We start from the raw sequence: 20,603 nt of genomic DNA, 5'->3' as shown, positions 1-20,603 counted from the left end.
AAGGAGTCTCCCCGGCGGGAAACACCCCTTGTTGTACATTGAATATAAACAAAAATCTTTAATAAATTTACGTGTTGTGTTTTATTAAAACTCGTTAAAAATTAACTAATTACGTTATGATTTAACTCTTTAATATATAATACTTTTTTTTAAAAAAGGAAGGTAATGTGATACATTAATAGGTGATGTAAATGAATCAATTACAATTGTCGTTGTTTCTATACCATAATCGCCACGCTTGGCAGGCAGGCGTGGGTTGGCGATGGCAGTGTGGTAATGCACAGAATGCTGCTGCCCATCCTTTAGAAACTTGTTTACAGCGCCAATCCTTTATAATCAATGCATAGAGTGTGAATTACATACAATTATATCCCGGGAATCGAACTCGTGATCTGAGATTGCAAGTTTCAGTCCTCTACCGCTGGGCTATCGCTGTTCACAATTCTATTACAAAACTTGTGCTTTATTATCTATGATTGGGTTAGATTAAAAACTACCTTACAATAATGTTTAAACTTTTAACTCTTTGCTCTGAAGGACCTTTGCGAGCACGCTAACCAGCAACTAGAGACGATTCGGAACACTCTTGTTGAATTTGCTGTTCCTGGCGTAAAATAATTACACACACAAAGCAATTATATTTAAGTACATATACTATTTCTTAGCCATTAGTCTTTGTAATTTTACTTTTTATGTTATTTTATGAAACAATTGCCGAAATGTATCTTCGGCTTTTCAGGACAAATATCACAAGTAAATAAACAGTATATATGAAACTATTGTGTAAATTTCCAAACCCGGGCAACACATGGTGAGTGAGACTCGCCTAAAGGGTTAATGCACAATTATTTTAAATAAGACAGTTGTCAAATATTGGTTACAGTACCCGGCGATAAATATTGCACATCGACCTTTGGAAAGAGACAATCGACTAATTTCGACTTCGTAAAGCACTATCTCTGTCCCTCACTACCTATGTGATGTTTTGTCAGTCTACGAAGCCGAAATTAGCTGATTGTCTCTTTTCAAAGATCGATGTGCAATATTTATCGCCTGGTACTGTACACCCTTATATGAATAATTATGTAAAAAAAGGTAAATAAAAAACAATCATAGATTAAATTAATGAATCCATTTCATCGATAGGATTATTTGGATAAAATTATAAAGGAACAGGATGTGTATGAACAGTGTATACAGAAGATGTACAAATGCTTATATATTTTTTTTTATTATTTGTAGGGAGGAAACAACGCGGGTCACACGGTCGTGGTTGACGGCAAAGAGTTCGATTTTCATCTACTTCCTAGCGGAATCATTAATTCGAAATGTACATCTGTGATTGGTAAGTGATTTAATAATTTTTTTCTTCTACTTTAAATACACTCGGGAAATTTTTTGTGCGGTGTATAAAAAGTTGATGAACATTGAAAATTATTATCTAAAGAGAAACAACAGTCGACTCTAAACGTGTGTGTAGTAATATCTTCATGTGATGAAAGCTATTTTATTTGAAATAGTTTAGCGCAAAAAAGTAAACATTTTAGCAATGCCAAGGTTTTGACTAGTTTTCTACGCAAGAATTTTTATGTCGCGTAAGAAATTTTAAATGTATTGCGAAAACAATTTTTTATATAATGTGAAGTTTTAATGCGGATTCTATGCACCGCACAAAAATAGTTTTGAGAGTAAAATGAAAGGCTGTCGCGTGACTTGCAGCTGGGAGAAGAAAGATCCGTATCAAATAGCGGCAATCTCTTATTTGTTCAGTAAACACAAGGGGGGAAAATAACTTGTATGCAAAATACAAAAGCGACATAAAATACGTAAATACGTAAAAATGTAAATGTCAGTTGGAAAACTAGACAACAACTACACTGCCAATATTGTTTTTTTATTGTAACTGTTTTGGCTCGTCAGTGCTGAAGTATGTGAAAGGGCGTCACGCGGAGCTGTCAGCGTTTGCTTTCAATTACACGCCAATTGCTTTTGAACGAGGCAGCTCGCTTGCGTCGGTTTTGACCAGTGTACGTTGATACTGACCTCACCAAACCAGCTTCACATTCTGCAAACAGTTTTAGTTCTAAACATGAAATTAATTACTAAAAACATTTACTTTGAATATAAAACATACACATTGTCGTCGGTTATAGACGTAAGATGGTACACGAACTCTTCAAACGAACGATGAAGCTGTAAAAGGCTCCAGCGCTTACAATAAAAACCTCAACCGAAACAATAGTAGATGTAAAAGCTTAAGGTGTGAATGTATATCTCGTTTGACGGAAAAAAATTCCAATTACCTTGTATAAAGTCATGCTTAAATATGTAACATTTATTTTTCTTTTAAAATGCTAGAGGTTAAATAACTTCCAATGTTTTGCGGAGACAGATAGTAAATAAAAAATAATTTTAATATGTTAATTGAAAATAGGCTTAAAAGTTATAAAACTTTTACATCCATAACCGATCATCCTATAAATAAAGAAAGACGATATCGTCTTTATTTCATTCAGTCTAACTAAAAATGTAGATGTGAAAGTTCCCTTGCCAAACATTGTCTACAATTTGAGATGTTTTCCAATTTAACGTTATATAGCATCAAGGTCCTTTGTTGAAACTGCAGTGCAGCAAGCAAGGTCAATACTGCAATGCACTGGCCTCAAATCAATATCGTTCTCTTGCAACATCTTGAAAATTTATTGCACCAATTGTAGCATTGGTAAAATTATTTATCCCGTTACTAGAGGCACAAATATCTTTCAGGAACAGTGGGCTAAAAGTGTTATCTTCCTATTTGAGGAGTTCATCATCATTTCAGCCATGGGGTGTCCATAGTTGGACATAGGCCCATCCCACAGATTTCCAATAGGACCGGTTTTATGCTGCCCGTATCCAATGTCTTCCGACGATCTTAACACTGGCGTCTGGCCCCCTATAAGGAATATGGTTTCTTGTCCGTGGTCTTCTCTCCCGAACCTTTAGCGTATCATGGTACTAGAAGTATTAATACTAATACAACGTATACAGATATAGATTAAACCCAGGAAACGTATTGGCCAAGTTCATATAAAAGTATTTATTCTGTACTGGCCGTAAAGAGATATCACAAAATCTATAACTTACATCATTAATAACGTTACTATGATATACGTTATTATGATTTTGATTTTGATTATTGTTTTAAAAATAATATCATAATAACGTTAAATACGTTATTATGATATTATTTTTAAAACAATACTATCTTAAATAACTTATTAAATGCAGTTAATAATATAAAGAAATAGAACCATTTAAAAACTAAACTGCACATAATCTCAAAGAACTAATGTGAGTTCAACTAAATAATTGCATTTCTAAGGAATATTAAAATGATTGAATTAAACAACTGAAGAAAAGCGTTTAATGAAAAATGTCGGCGAATGTAGAACCAACAATTAATGGTAAATGGATGTACAGCATTTAAAATTTCATAAATAATTGTAATGTATTTATGTACTAGCTTTTGTGACTGGCTTTGTACTATCATAATGTATTGGACGGAAACAAGACAATTGAAAAGATAAACAAATAAGGTGTTTTTCAGAGTGATCACTTTTTTTGTAACAGGCAGTTTTACTATTTTCTACACAAATTTAAATTTTTCTTCTAATGAGAATAATCGACGTCGTTTCAGACAAGACTGCAAGGTATAGGCCTCCCCTAAAAATATTTAAGGGGGAATATAAGACGGTGCTATCTATCCGCTGGTAACTTGTTTGAGGAGCGACAATCATGCATTAGTAATGCACAAAGTGTGAATTATATAAGATTGTATCCCGGGAATTGAACCCGCGATCTCGGAGGTATCTTCTCTACCGCTGTATTACAACTGCTCAATAAGTAACAATGATACATTTCTTGTTAATCAATGTTAAAAATAAATCGTTGTTTTAGGTAAGCCATTCTTGAATTGAGTAATAACATTTTTGAACCATTGGTATTAGAAGTTTTTTAACTAATTTACAAATATGTTTCAAAGGTAATTAGAACTAATGTTCTGTCGCTTCCGCGATTGAAGAAGCTATGGCTCCGAACTCATGTTCGATAAGTGCATGTATAGTCTGGTTTTGCAAGAAACCACACACAGCATATATGTACCATAGTAGGGCCTTTAACTCCTAACATGTTTAATTTATACTATATATATATATATTTAAATATTCAATATACATATGTTTACCTAAATTTACACAATAATGTCAAGGAAATTGATAGCAATAGAAACTTGTGACCGATAACGACCCGCCTCCCGTCCTTGGCGCGGCCCCAAAATGTTTCATCATCCGTTACGTAAAACTTTGCTAAATCGTATCTACCCTCAATGAAATTTACAACCGGCGGTAAAATCCAATATGTAACAGACAAAAATAAACAAATCCCAGGCATCGGAGAGGGCGTGTTGCTCGTGACGACTTGTTGAAAAAGAATACGTCGTCGTGCCAAAAATTATTTTAGAACCGAACAAAATTTAACAACGCATGATTTACCAGGGAAAAAAATACTATGCGCAAACTACGTACGTAGAAAAGCGGAAATTAGAAAAAAGACGTTGCGACAACATTTTTAATAAGTTTATTGTTTTTATCTACCGAAGGTAATTATATTATGATCCACTTATTCCATTATTATTCACTTTTGAACATATATAGTGATCACTTAATAGTCCAATTTGATAGAAATCAGAATCAAATTTAGCTTTGCTATTATGACGCATCTTAATCTGATAACAGCACACAATTCTCTCCAGTTTATTTTTAAATAAGGCAAAGGTTTTCATAATTTTCGCTGTGAAATCCACTTCTGGCCTATGTCCTCTTCCATCGATTTCTCATGGGATCGATTAGAAGCGGCCAGCATTAAGCGTCCGTCGACCTTCACAATGTCGTAAGTCCATGGTGGACTTCTTTCACTATGCTCGCCACTCCAGAACTTTAAGGTGCCATTTTAACTGACCAATCCGCTAGGTTTTCCTCCTTGAAATTCAGCACCGCCCTCTCTTTGACTCATGCATATAATCACGATGTAAAGTAATTAATTCATAGAAAAAAAATTACAATAGTGCACAAAAGTGAACTGGCATCCGTAACGTAGAAGTCCTGATCTTAGACGAGCCTACGATATTTTTATTACTTCTCAAGACTAATTTCACATATCTATAGTATTAAATAGAATTTAGAAGTTCAAATCCATTATAATCTTTCGTCACGAACTGTAATTTAAAAAACTAGACACTGTTAGGGAGTCATTAAAAATAAACAAACAACCTATCATTTAAAAAAAAATAGTTGATTTCAAGAGTTTATGATTTCAGTTAGGTTATTGTTTAAGAGATTTAGTAAACATTATGACATGCAAAAATATCAAAGGTACAGACGTTAAAGTCTGTAGAATATCCTACGTTAAAAAAGAAATAATAAAGTTTAGCATAGTAACTTTATTATGATGTTAACAAAGAAATGTTAGTGACATTTAAATTACTTTTGTATATATGACATAAGTAAGTTGATTACAAAATACTTCGCGTGCCGTGACAGGCCGTATTAAAACCGTGAATAGTATTTCTGAAGGCAAACAAATACCTACAATTTCATTACTACTCTGATAAATCTTTATATTGCATGCGAGTAAATATAACCTGCAGTTAACATTATGGCGGGAATATTGAAAAAAAAAATGGCGGCAGTCGCAGAAGGTAATCTGTGCCGGGTACGTCAAGGTACGATTGTTAATGGTAATTTGTAAATTAACGATCCTTAAAGGTTTGTCAGTTGTATGATAATCGAAATTATGTTTCGTTTTCATTTATTGCGTGCGTTAATCATAAATGCAATATTAAGGAATATTTTATCCTCCCCGTATAAGAACATATCATGTGTAATCAGTCAATGTCACTGTTTGCTTTTTTAAGTAAATTAAATTAATGTTAAAATCGATGTAATTTCTTTTGTTTATTTAAATTCTAAAGATAAAATTAATTTATTCAACAGTGGAACTTTTAAGGTGTATATAATTAATCGTCAACCTGTTTTTATAATCTATTTTATCTTTACTCAACTCTTACAAGGTGTTGTGGAGAAGTTGGAAAAAATTCCACAACAACACGTTTATTAAAGAGTTTAACAATAACGATTTAAATACATTACTTTTGTCAGATATATCCTAAACGAAAACTAAATAATCAAGCGACGTCATTGTCAAGGATTTTTGTCATTTAAATATTCGTTTATTAAATTGCCTTTTCTGTCTTTTTACTTTTAACATGCATTTTGAATTTTATAAATGGTAGTTCAATAATGTTTCGCAGAATTTTATTAAAACATCTGTTTATTACAAATGAATTTTAGCGGTCATAACTTTAGTACAGTCAGTTTTTACAATTCCTTATAGATTTTTCTTGAGGAGTCAAGAAAAAATCTACGGCTAAATCTTTTGATGAGTTGGCCCGGCACATTGTCCTAAACCTTAAGGCATTTAACGGTCTGTAACTGAAACGCTTGAGCAGCTGTATTTACCCATAAGAGAAAATTGAAAATAATTATAAAATGCTGGCACGTCGCAGCTAGGAGAATAAAGATCCGTATCAAATAGCGGCAACCCTCTCCCAACTGTCTGCGTTCAGTAAAAAATATTGTAAAAGTAAAAAACACTAGCGGTACAAATTAAAATTAATAAAATAAACATTCACCCTTTAAAGCTTTTTCATCTATAACAGATCACCTATGTAATTCATTTCTACGGTTCGCTGGATCACTACGCAGAACTGGTTTTTATTTTCTTATAAGTTGATAGCAAATTACCTTCGTCATTCTGCTTATTTATGCTTGTTGTATAAATACTTTACTAAGACATATACAAATGTATTTAGTTAAAATTTTGGATTTCAATGCACAGTGTATAAGAATTATTTAATAAATATGAATATTATAAAACATTTTACGATCGCTTATTCAGTGGTCAATGTTCGCAGGTAACGGCGTGGTGATACATCTGCCGGGGCTGTTCGACGAGCTGAAGAAGAACGAGATGAAAGGAATGCAAGGCTGGCAGGAGCGTCTCATAATATCCGACAGAGCACACATCGTGTTCGACTTACATCAGCAGGTGAATAATGTTTTTTTTTTTATCTATCCTCAAAGATCTTTGTGTAATTCGTGTTGTTATTCAGCATCCAGGTGTTGTCACCTATAAAATAATTATTCCGAGGATATTTAGACTCGATTCCGACAACCCGACGACAATATAACTTACAAAGCAATTTGCAAATAATCTAAAATAATCCGTCTTATTAGACGATCATGAGCGGATAGACGCAGAGTGCGTAAACCACCACTAGGCAGTCAGACGACATAATTAAGGTCTTTAACGGAATCAGGCGTTACCCTGCGTAAGTCCATCCTAAATAAGAAAAGGACCAATATTTAGCCACTTCCGCACATGCAATAGTAGTCGTGCAACAAAGTGCACCGCCCGCCAACACATAGTCTCTGTTTGGCACTAATTGGTGTAATATAACTCCTGAAGATTCCCCGTGGAGGGGTGAAACACGTGTTGTGTGATTTGGCGGTGGCAGTTGTGTGATTCGCATTGTTTGGCGTATACGCATTTATCAACGGGCTGGCGGGCATGCATGTGCGGAAGTGGCTAAATATTGGTCCTTTTCTTAAATAATTAAGGACGCTGGATATGGACAGCGCAAGACTGGTCGTCGCCTTGCAGTGTGTCAAAAAGAAGAAAAAGAGCAACACATTAAACCTTTTCCGCCTATAACAAATGACCACACGTGTATAAAAAGTCCTTGTTAAAGATTTAATGTACGGGAACGAAATAAAAAAAATTACATGTACAAGTAACATTATTTACTAGACTAACTTATGCCGCGAAAGCTAAAATGAACTGGATTTTAACTTGCTCATATATTTCTAAGGTTATATTTTTGCTGACTAATTCTGGTCGCACTACGCGGTCTTCATATCTGTGTAATTAATTTAAACGCTTGTAATGTATTTTTAATATGTTCTAATGCCAGTCGAAAATAGATAGGTTATCACTATAATAAAGTAGATACACCGTTCATTGCTTGTTTTACATATATGTATTATAAGGATCATCAACGTAATGTACACGTAGATAAAGGCCTTCTTCTTATGGCTCTACAGCCCTTGTAAATCTTGGCCCCTAACATCTTCTTCCATCTCGCTCTATCTTCAGCCGCTCTTCGCCAAGATGTTTTTCTTCCAATAAACCTAAGGACTTCGTCTACACTTTTCAGCCACCTCGTCCCGGGTCTTCTTATCGTAAACAACCCTGGTGTTGCTCATATATTTTTTAAGCGGCCTACCTTTCTGAACCTTTTTGACTTGCAGAACTTACAATCCTTTCGTTGTGTTTCAAATAGTTCAACTCGTCATTTATACTTAAACTGGTCCGAAAAATTTTCTTTTTTCCTTTCGAACATTGTCAGCTTTAGTTCCTCTGTGTCAGCGTCCAGGATTCATATACATAGTTTAATGGAATCAGGCGTTACCTCGCGGAAGTCCATTCTAAGTAAGAAAAGGACCAATATTTAGCCACTTCCGCACATGCAGTGGTAGTCGTGCAATGAAATGCACCGCCCGCCAGCCCGCTGATAAATGCGCATGCGGCAAACAATGCGAATCACACAACCGCCACCGCCAAATTACTCAACACGTGTTTCACCCCTCCACGGGGCATGTTCAGGAGTTATGTTACACCGATTAGTGCCAAACACAGTCTCTGTGACTACCACTGCAGGTGCGGAAGTGGCTAAATATTGGTCCTTTTCTTACTCATATACATAAGTCCACAATTGGGCGCATTATATGATGTACATGTAAATACTTCGGGAAAATATATGACGGTAGTTCGAGAAATTTATCAATATGGCGACAAATGATATGCCATTTTTAAGACAATCCAAAGGTCTTGTAGACATGTAGTCCCATTACATGATATTTTTAAAATTTTGGAACATATTGCCAAACTTAAAACCATAAGTCTAACGTATTTATTTTGCATAATTGTTTTTTCACACTTTTTTAAGGAACGTATTTATCGTGCAAAAAAAAGAGTTGAGTGTACTATTATTATAAATAATGCTGGTATATCTCAAGTACGACAAAATTACTAAACGATAGTGACCATTTGCGTCCTGTTAGTTAAAAAATATAGTTGAATTTCACTAATATATCCAACTGAATAAATCGACTATACCAATGAAATTAAACATGCTTAAATAGCCTATGAATGACTCGGGGAAATATGTAGAAGATACATATATTACAGGGGTTAGTAACATTTTTAATCAACTATTCTATTTAAATTTTAAAATAGTTTGGCGGGCCGCATATAGAGTAACACTTATTAATAATATACAAAAATATATTCATAATAAATATTACAATTAAAATATGTAAAATTCTAAAAGTGAATAACAAATTTAATACAAAAAAATTTGAACAAGTCGCTGTGTTAATAACTAGTAATTTTATTATAATTAAGTTTATAATAAGATATTGATGGGAGAAAGACGATAAATAAATTCAATTTACAAAACGTTTGGCGGGCCGCAATCGGCGCGCGGACCTAATGTTGCTCTTTCCTGATATATTAAATAACATAAAAAAATTATATTAGAACGAGCGCATTTTTCTAGAACGATGACCAGTTGATCGGCGGATTTTTAAGAAATTGCTTTATTTCCAGAGCGAGAAAAGGTACATACACCCTTAGAGAACGAATGCCGCCATACTCGCTATACATGGCCTTCGATTTTTTTTAGAATATTTGCAATGTCGCAAGTATGGTGGCATTCGTTCGCGAAGGATTAAATATATCAAGATTATACTTCGCATTTTGTAAAAGTGTATCTATAAGTAAATATATACACTTAGAGGCATTAAGTCATCAGTGTTTTTCCATAATGTACCCTTGAAATTGATAAGCGTGCACTCAGTTACCTGACTCATGTTAGTCCTGTCGATGACGTCAGAGGCCTGTTACTAACTTGCGTTAATATGCTAATTTCTTCCGTAAGTCAGCAATAGCTGTCTATCGTAAGACTGTGTGGATATAAACACTGCGCCTTTTCTCCCATTTGTTTCCATACATTTAATCTAATATATAAAATTCTCGTGTCACGGTGTTCGAACTTGAACTCCTCTGAAACGGCTCCACCGATTTTTACCAAATTTTATATGCGTATTTAGTAGGTATGAGAATCGGCTACTATCTATTTTCCATACTCCTAAGTGATAAGGGTGGTCCACCCCTAATTTTTCTTTTTTTTTTTTAAACAAATTTTTTAGTTTTGGTTTTTATTTTATTATGATACAGCATGCCAAAATACATACAACCCTAAATTTTCACCCCTCTACGATTAACCCTTATTTTTTATTTGTTAATTAAAAACTTTAACTTTTTTTGCAAAACAATGTTTGCGTGATCAGCTAGTTTAATATAATATTCGTTATTGTACACGCTAGGGATACGTTTAAATAGTTTCTTAATAAACGAAAAAGTACAATAGACGGTTGTATCAAACAAGGCAATATGTTACAGACAACCATAGTATGGAAAAGGTAGAAGTGCTAATAATTGGTAGTTAACGTGAACAAAACATACACATGTACACACATACATACATAAACATAAATAGACCTACATACTTATGTACATAACGTATCTACTCAAAATAAATAAGGTATTATACATATTACACAACAATATTAAAATGTCACTTCAACAAGCAACTAATCCTCTATAAATGTACATTATAAATGCACAGTTACCTTGGCGCCATTTGTAAAAATTAAGGCGCGTTCACATTATTACTTTTGCGCCACTTGTTTGAATTGTAGAAACTCTTTATGGTATATAGTTACATAATTTCAAGTCATGTTAAGGAGAAAATAGTTATATGCATTTTGTATTCTCATCGAGTACAGTAATACCCCGCTTTACGCGAGGGATACGTTCTAAAAAAAAATCGCGTTAACTGAAATTCGCGTATAACGAGGTTTATGATTAAACACAGTCAAAAATTATTACAAAAAAATACAGATCATTTTAATCAATCACTTTAATTCTAGGAGCACTTTATGCAATACATACTCTTATTTTTTACGGAAAAATACATCTATTGTCTTTTGGGTAACGTTTTGTTTACGTTCTTGTAAAATACGTTCGTGCCACCCAACACTGTTTTTAATTGTTTGGCAGATGGTCAAGACACCATAGAGAAGTTGATGACTACATTATATTTATACGCACTCTTTCGCGTAATTCAAGGCATTTGAGCGCGAAATTTACAATTCGCGTTATAGTGAAACCGCGTATAACAGGGTCGCGTAAAGCGGGGTATTACTGTACATGGCAATAATTGTAAAAATAAATTAAGATATCAAACCTAATTACTTTATTTTGGTTAATTGAAGTTAGGTTTATTTTTGGCCCCGTTTTAAGGTACTCTTTTACCGCCAATTACCAAATATTATGTACTGATTTACTTTATTTATTTTGTAATTAGCGCCAAGAGACCGAAACACAACTCTATCGGTTTATAAGGCACTCAGTTAAGATTTCTCTTCATCTATGTAACGCCTTCACGTGGTTTTTAAAAAGGCACAAAGACTGAACTATTTTAGATAGTACTTCGTCTAACAATCACACCCTTCAAATCCAGGATGTATAGAACCATAACAATAACATTTCGAGAGATTGGTGCGTTTATATTGTATTGTTATTATTCTTAGAACCAAGAAGTGTGTGGAATAATGGACAATACATATTTATAAACAACTAAACGTTGTTCACAGAATTTGTTAGTTTATAACAGTGATTCCCAAAGTGGTCTATATCGACCCCTAAGGGGTCTATGACAACCTGCAAGGGGTCTACGTCATCGAAAAAAAATTTGGGGGTCCATGAAATGAAAATGGGGGTCCACGATATTGGATCTCAACACATACACTGATAGCACCTATACTTACATCATACTATCTTATAATATCAAAACATATACATTATTTATAAAAGTACCTATGAAGTAAATAAAATATTATATATGTTTATAAAATTGTGTAACTTGTAGGATGTTGGTATTCGCTTTGTGGTCGCAATACATTTTGAACATGTAGAAACCTGAGTGTCGCAGTCTCAAAGCTTCGCTACCTCGCACTGACTTGTTCAATTCGTCACTCTATAAATACGAATGTGGGACAAACAAATAAATTTACAGGAAATCAATATCAGGTAAGTAGGGGGTCTACCCAACACGGAAAAACATGGCAAGGGGTCTACGACACTAAAAAGTTTGGGGTACTCTGTTTTATAATGTAATTCAACGAAGAAAATACCCCTTTATCTATATAAAGAAAATATTAATGTAACACACACCTTAGTTGGTGACATTTACACGAACAAATTCTTTTTTTGCGATATTTAAGTAATGAATTCTATATGAAAGTGGATGTTAGAAAATTTTTAAATGAAATTAGTCCATCATTTCGGCTGATATATGTTCACTACAAGACCTAGGTCTCCGTAAAATTGCCAGCTTTACTATGTTGTCGGTTTACCTTATGAGGGGCGAACCCAAGCCTCATCTACCAGTTTGTGGTCGCCAATCGAGAATCTTTCACCTCTAACGACATATGCCACGCCCACTAAAACTTCAGACGAGCAATTCTTCGAGTTACGTCCCTATCCATGATCCTTCTGAGAACCTCATGTCTGATTCGATCAATCTATTAGAAACAGTTAATATATAATAATTAGATTATTTGTAACTATCGCTTGCAGGTCAACAATTGTGTTGAGTCAACTTTATTAGTTCTAAATCTTAATTTAGTTTTAATGTTAATTACCTTTACAATTGCTTATATAATACAACTAGTGGTTATGTTACTGTTTTATTAATTACATATTAATGTATTAATTTGTCACTGTAATAAATCTGAATGGAATAATAAACTACATACAGGTGATTGGTTATAAGTGTAAAAGCCCCTTTATAAAGTGATCAATCAAACATATTTCTTTTTTGTCGGAATGCGACAAGCTTATCTTTTTGGCAGTACAAAGTTTGCGAGGATAAATAATAAACTAATTAATTTTAATATATGGTCATACAATAATCAGAATTTTTAAAATACTTTTTCTTATTATATTATCATAACTTTAAACCATCGAATTGTGTAACCTATAACCAATGCCACTATATACGGACAAAAACTTATAAAAATTCATATTTTTCTAAATATCATAAATAACCCCAATTTCTCTTGGTCACGCCAATAACCTGAGAATGATTATCGATTTGATTCGATTTGATTAGATACTTTATAGAAGGTTCTTATGGGAAAAATAACTTAAAAAATGGCGAAGAAACTTGTAAGATTTTCAGAAAATGTAATGATATTGAAACTGCATTCGGCAGTTTGAAAGTTCGCTTTGAACTTCGCGTATATGACAGTTCGTTTTGAAATTCGCGCGTCTGATACTTGACGCGCTCCAAATATATGTTGCCATTTAAAATAGCTACAAGCCAGTATCGATCGAACACAACTCATTTAATTAATTAATTTATATTATTAACTTAATTATAATTTATTTAATCAATAAACATTGATAAGCAACTGTTATTTTACATTAGATTATATTTACTTTTATAATGAGACACGCCATCCCTCTTTTTTCTGGAGAGACATGGGGGAGACACATCCCAAAGATCGCCACGATGAGCGGTCTTGAGCCACCCGCATCCACCAACTTCCCACGATCTTGAATATGTCATTGGTCGATCTAGTAGAGGGCTTACCCACGCCGCGTCTACTTGCACTGGCTTGTTATCGCCACTGGGGTCATTGCCACTTCATTCGAGCAATTCTTCAAGCTACGTCGCTAACCTTGCTCGTTTCTGATAGGGAATTCATGTTGCATTATTTGTCAATGTCTTGATTTGTATATTCATTAGTCTTCCGTATTATTTATGTTTTTTTTTTAAGTTTTTCATGTATTGCAATATTGTGCGTTTATTTTTAAGTATTTTATTATGTCATACGTTATCAGTTATTTTTACAACAATAGCTACATTTTTATTCATTATATAATTCTTATCGACACCGTACTATTAAAATACAAATCTTTTCCAACTCGTTCAAATATTGATATATAAGAAATCGCGTAATGCGATGAGAGCGGTAATTGTACTTCTGTACTGTTATTGTAACGTTTTTTTGTTAGTTTTATAAGATGTTCAATATAGTAATAAATAATAATAATTATCTAATCTAGGCTGATGGGCTGCAAGAGGCGGAGAAGGGCAAAAACTCCCTGGGCACCACCAAAAAGGGCATCGGGCCAACTTACTCGTCCAAGGCAACGCGCAATGGGGTCAGAATCGGTGATCTATTGGGCGACTTCGCCATATTTGAAGAGAAGTGAGTTATTAATGTTACATTTCGTTTGACAAACTAAAATTGAGATAACAAAATGCTGATCAAAATAGGTATCAAACACACACAAAAAATGTCGTTAATTATTTTTAAATTAAAATTTTAAATCGATAAAGTGATCGCTCTAAAATATGTTTTTTTTCTATTAAGACAAGTTCACATCTTACAATAGTATCAAGTATATAAAGATTGGAAAGAGATATAAAAAGTTTATAGATAGTTATATGAAGTCAAAGTGATAACTGTGAAATATCATTTATCTTTTCTTATTTGAAAGGAAGAGGCAAATTACTTCTAGCAGTACAAAGCTTGCCGGGGACACATAATAAAAAATATTTATTTTAATACAGTAATCTGAATTTTGAAATCACTTACAATATAATCATTTTGTTTGTTGTTTGTTATTTCTGGAAACCATTTATTTTTTTATATAGTGTGCCATACATTAATTGACAGGAAATAAGCTTTTCATTCACTACTTTGAAACTTCTACACATATAACCAATCTTTCTAAATTTAAAAGTACATTTTTTTTAACTTAAATGTAAATTAACATCAATTTGTTTTTAATTTCAGATTCCGTACGCTGGCTGCTGGGTACAAGCGAATGTTCCCAGCGCTGGAGGTGGACATCGAGAGCGAGCTGGCGCGGTACCGTGTGTTCGCAGACAAGATCCGACCTCTGGTTCGTGATACTGTCACCTACCTGCACAAGGAGATCAAGAACGGCAAGAAAGTCTTGGTAGAAGGAGCCAATGCTGCGATGTTGGATATTGATTTTGGTAATTAATGACTGAATAATTGAGGCGTGGTGTTTAAAACTAGCAAAGGATTGTAGTTCAAACAAAAATAAAATTACATTTTCAAAAGGCTGATAGACATTCCAGCTTAAAAATCACTTAAAAACCGCTTAGTACGACGTCGGTGACATAGAGCATACCAGCTCATGCTGTTAGAGGGTGCTAGCGAGCTGGTCCTGCTCGTTCCATAGGAAATCTGGGGGCCTCTTAAAAAGTATGGAAGATGTCCACTGATAGGTTTTAGTGGGTAAGAAACCCACATAAAAATGTCCTTCCCCCTAGTAAGAAAAAAAGTTTTAATGACACAGCACCACAAGTTGCTTCCAACAAGCCATAACTTATTTTCACTATGTCACCGGTAGAGAACCGTACAACTTTGACAAACCACTTAGTAGAGGTAAAAGTAAATGTAGAAGACCATGTTGGTGATCAACGATATATCCACTTTTACTACTATGATACTTGAGGAGTGGATGGTAGGCGATGCAAAGAAGGAAATTAAGAATAAAGGAGAATGAATGATAATATGAATATCGATAGAAGAGAATGAATATAAAAATAAATGTAACAAAATTATTAAAGACAAAGTCTTATTCCCAAAATAAGATAGGGCGTACAAGAGGTCCCCAATAACGGAGGCCACATTAAAATATATTTATGTATCTGCTGGTCTGATCAAGTTAAATACATAACTGGACTCTTCGTTGCTACTGCCTTGTGTGAGGTAGTTAGTGGTTAGTGGTTAAGTTAGTATGAAAAAAGTTTATCATCACTTCTGTTAAGACATTTCAAAAAGGAGATACGGCTTTCAGGAATGAAAAGACCGTTGAGACAAGTTGGAGTACCACATTGTGTGGTACACGTCTTAATAATTTTATTACTTTTATATATATACCTATATAGGCTTAGATACCTTAAATAGAAATTCGTATGTTTACATATTTTCCAAATACTATATCGTATGTTTTCTTTCATAGGTACTTACCCGTATGTGACATCATCAAACTGCAGTATAGGCGGCGTGTGCACCGGGCTGGGCCTGCCTCCGAACGTCATCGGTGAGGTAATGGGCGTTGTGAAGGCTTACACCACCCGCGTGGGCGACGGACCTTTCCCCACCGAGCTGCATGACGTTAGTATTAAAGAATTTTTTCTTTTACAATATTAAACAAGTTGTATGTGCAAATAAAAAAACAGACTAAGAGCGCCATTCATATGATTTTTATTTTAACTTTGTCTTTGTTACTTCGACTTTGGATCTATGTATTGATCACCTGTGTATTTCAAGTAAACAACTCCATAAGAGATAAATCTTGTTAGAAAATATAATCAATGCGAGTTACTAATATGCCTCAACTTAAAGTAATGATGGTTCCAAACATGCCCTGATCTGAAAAGAGCTCAAAACAAACTCAGGTCAGGATTTTTTTTATGTGTTGACATACAAAATGATTCTTAATACAATTTAACGATAGATGTATTTTGATAATTAGGTAATAAATTATTTTTTACAATTATAGTAAAGTTGTGTTATGTATGTTTTCAGGAGACGGGCAGGTTGCTCCAAGACCGGGGGCACGAGGTGGGTGTCACCACCAAGCGGGTGCGTCGCTGTGGGTGGCTGGATCTCGTCGTGGTGCGTTATACTGCCATGGTCAATGGATACACGTCGTAAGTACAAATTTATTTAAAAAATGGGTCATCAAATATGTTGCTCGTAATCAACTTAAAAGCGACATTGGTCAGGCCACATGGTATGCAGAACAGATGGCCTCTTGAACCTTCAGTTTCTGGAATATAGATCACGGAGCGAGACCCACAAGATAGACAGATCTTGTTAATTTCAATGGAAGATACTAAATGAAAGCCACTTCCACTTTATTCAACAATGTAAAGATGTGTTTACATTGGTGACAAAATAGTATTTATTTTACATAAGTAGTCTGCGCCTGTCGAGATAAAAATAAAACTGCTATTGTTTCATTGTCGAAAACGAAAAAATATCAAATTTTATATAAATATTAGAGTGAAAAACGCAGAAACATCGAGTTTAATAAGGACGTGATATTGTTTATTTTAAGTGAAATTTAGTTGCGATTTACGCGCTTAGTGAAAAAATATTGCTTGCCTTGTATAAATGCGTCTTTAGATTTCTTAATTTGTTCATAATCTTTTGACAGTTTCATTTGTATGTATACATATTTTTTTATTCTTGCCCAACAAATACTCACGTTATTTGTCAAATACTGCAGGAACTATGCCATTAGGTATTTCTTTAAAGTAATGAAATATTTTTTTATTTCAGATTGTGCCTAACAAAGTTGGACATCTTGGACACGTTGAAGGAAATCAAAATAGGCGTGGCATACAAATTGAACGGCAAAGTGATCGACTATTTCCCATCGTCGATGACCGAGCTGAGTAATGTTGAGGTACTTGATGAACCACCTTAAACCATCTTGCAGCGGGAATTTCGAATAATTCATCCTTGGCATAGTTATACGGGGCAAAATAAAAAATATTCCCACTAGATTGTATGTATGTGTGTGTGTGTACATATATATATATATATATATATATATACATATGTGTATGTATGTATGTATGTATCAGGGGTGGCCAAGGTCCTTAATAGTTCGAGTACGAAATTTTAAATTTTTGCATGCACAATTTAATACGCGTTTAAAACACACCAACGGATATTTTTACACAAAAATTATATTTATTGTGATAGTATGACAAAAGTACAAAATATGCGTATTGAAGTTAGATATAATGGCACACGTATATGACAGCACTCCTAATAACACTTCAGATGCCGGTTAGTTAATTATGATCGTTGTTTCGATTTTGCAAATTTTATAGTGGAACAATAATTATTATTATTATTCACATTAGTAATTTGTTTCGATTTCCCAGTAGCTGATATAGGTTAAATTATAAATATATATATTGAAATAATTCGACAATCAATCTGAGCCAAAAATAATCGTTCAAAGTGCTGCATGTGGTTAGCAAACCGCAGTTTGGCCTCCCATCATATATATCATGCTCTTGAAGGATAATCTGCGCTGTAATTATTATTGTAAATAAGTAAAAGATTCGTACAGACTTCATTACTACCACGTTTCTATGTATATTAAACTCAATGTATTTGTTTCTTAGGTGGAGTACATCACAGTACCCGGCTGGGATTGCAGTATAGAAGATGTACGAAAATTGCACAATTTGCCGGAACAGGCGAGAAACTATGTCAAGACCATTGAGGACTTCCTACAAATACCTGGTTAGTGTTGTTTTAATTTTTATAATACTGGCGATATGGGAGAGGCCTATATAAGGCCATATTAGCCATTTATCGGCTAATAATCATGGTGATGATGATTGATATGAGATATACCACAGTATTAAAGATCTAGTTTTTTGTTTTTGTGCAAATTAATTTTCACACCAATAGAGGCAGGCTTCCACCCAATATAATTGAAAATAATTTGTTCATAACGTTTTTATTTCATTAAATAAAAAAAAGCCTTTAGGAAGACATAGTTTATAGAAAAAATATTTTCATATTTTCACATGTAGTGACTTTGAAAATGATCTCAGTTAATCGATTTGCTTGCACCCGAGTGTATAATGTGAATGTTGTGGTTATTATTTATAGTTAAAAAATGGTTGCATCAATTAATATGAAATTTGTATGTATTGCAGTAAAGTACATCGGCGTGGGCCAAGGCAGGGAGTCGATCATCAGTACCGAATAACGACGCCGCGTCAATGGCCCAGCGCCGCCAATCGTTACTTAAAGCACAGCCGCTTCGTGCGTATTAGCCAATTATATCTTCACATAATATTAAGGTTATTATTGGAAATAACTTTAGTTCACTGTAAACCTATTAACACACTAGTGCTATCAGCATTCACACTTACATTCAGGAGTTTTATAAATTATTATATTTCTTTAACACAATACACTTAAAATAGTTTGAAAATTCAAATTATTATTATTTTATAAAAGCAGAAAGAAAGCGCTTTCAATACAGGAATAAGTAGTGGCCTACTAGGAAGTTTACTGAAATCTTTAAAAATTAACAAGTATCGAAGAAATATAAAATAAACACCTTTATCATCATTTTAACCATAGGACGTTCATTATTGGACATAGGCCTCAGCCAGAGATTTGGAATAGGCCCAAGTGTCTCCAGACTTTAAAGTCGTCTTTCCATTTTGTGGGTGAACATTCTGCACTGCGCTTGTCAGTTTATATTCTCTGCTCCAGAACCTGAATACCCCAGTTGTCTTGTGTCTTGCCCAATGAGAACTTACTTATATCATGGCATATGTTGCCAGAGCCTTGAACTAGGAGTTGCTCCTGCAAGGATTCTCTTTGGGATATACTCTGAAAAACTTAATTTTAGTAAAATAACAAGTCCCCTCAAGATCCCCCTGATTAATTATATAATGAACGCTCGATTACACTAGTGTGTTAGCAACTTAATAATACTTGAATGTAAAAAATTTCAGTAAGTTAATTCTTTTACATACATTTTTATTTTATTATATTACAATTTGTATAATTTCCAATTTTAAAATCATTTGTAATATTCGATTGTCTCCTTTAAAATTCAAATTATGTTGAAAAAATAGTTCAGATGTTCAAAGAGGCGAGAGCTATATAGCGTATTATTATAATATTTTTTATTTGAAGCTAGGAATGATGTTTTATTCAGATTATCTGAAATATTTAAACATAACAAATGGGAATTTTTCTGTAAAGCGCTTAAAATAAAATATGCCAATTTTGTAAACAACCTTAATATTCTTATAAATCAATTGACAGTATTGTTTTTCATTTAGTATTTATTATAACAAAAGGGTGTCGATAAACTAGTGTTAAAACAATTCGCTTTACATAGATGCTGAAATTGATGTACTCTTCTTATTTTCCATATATTTTTTTAATGCATTTTTTGTTAAATACAATATTGTATGTATTTTCTTTATTAATACTTATTGTATTTAGGCTTAACATTAATGAAGGTCTAAACCTATTGTATCAATAAAATATTAGTATTATATTGACTATCTTTATCCGAAATGAATATTTCAAAGAACTTGAATAAATGTCATACATTTTTATGCCAATAAAAAAACTTAACTATATAAATATAACAATAAACTACCTATTTGTAACATTGTGAACTCATTACAGCCTCAATTTCGGCATCTATCCCGCTTCCAAAATATATTTTAAATTTTAACCTTCTGTAAAAGCCATATCAAGTGT

The 20,603-nt window shown here is 33.6% G+C and overlaps 1 protein-coding gene across 1 annotated transcript in view; it reads left to right on the top strand.

Annotated features, from left to right (window-relative positions):
* Positions 1 to 20,270, top strand: part of Adss (adenylosuccinate synthetase) — a 30,205-nt gene extending 9,935 nt beyond the window's left edge. Inside the window, exons 2-10 of the mRNA XM_068762778.1 lie at positions 1,243 to 1,345; positions 7,013 to 7,146; positions 14,359 to 14,504; positions 15,096 to 15,301; positions 16,297 to 16,451; positions 16,866 to 16,990; positions 17,625 to 17,751; positions 18,485 to 18,605; positions 19,028 to 20,270. Of these exons, the coding sequence (XP_068618879.1) occupies positions 1,243 to 1,345; positions 7,013 to 7,146; positions 14,359 to 14,504; positions 15,096 to 15,301; positions 16,297 to 16,451; positions 16,866 to 16,990; positions 17,625 to 17,751; positions 18,485 to 18,605; positions 19,028 to 19,080 (1,170 nt within the window). The 3' untranslated portion in view covers positions 19,081 to 20,270. The remainder of the gene's footprint in view (positions 1 to 1,242; positions 1,346 to 7,012; positions 7,147 to 14,358; positions 14,505 to 15,095; positions 15,302 to 16,296; positions 16,452 to 16,865; positions 16,991 to 17,624; positions 17,752 to 18,484; positions 18,606 to 19,027) is intronic.
* Positions 20,271 to 20,603: the final 333 nt, after the last annotated feature.

The sequence above is a fragment of the Battus philenor genome, unplaced genomic scaffold, assembly GCF_028537555.1.
Source record: "Battus philenor isolate CCGP_79_NKW_IND1 unplaced genomic scaffold, ilBatPhil1.0.hap1 SCAF_17, whole genome shotgun sequence".
Lineage (NCBI taxonomy): Eukaryota > Metazoa > Arthropoda > Insecta > Lepidoptera > Papilionidae > Battus > Battus philenor.
This window is presented reverse-complemented; position numbering and strand designations above follow the sequence as displayed.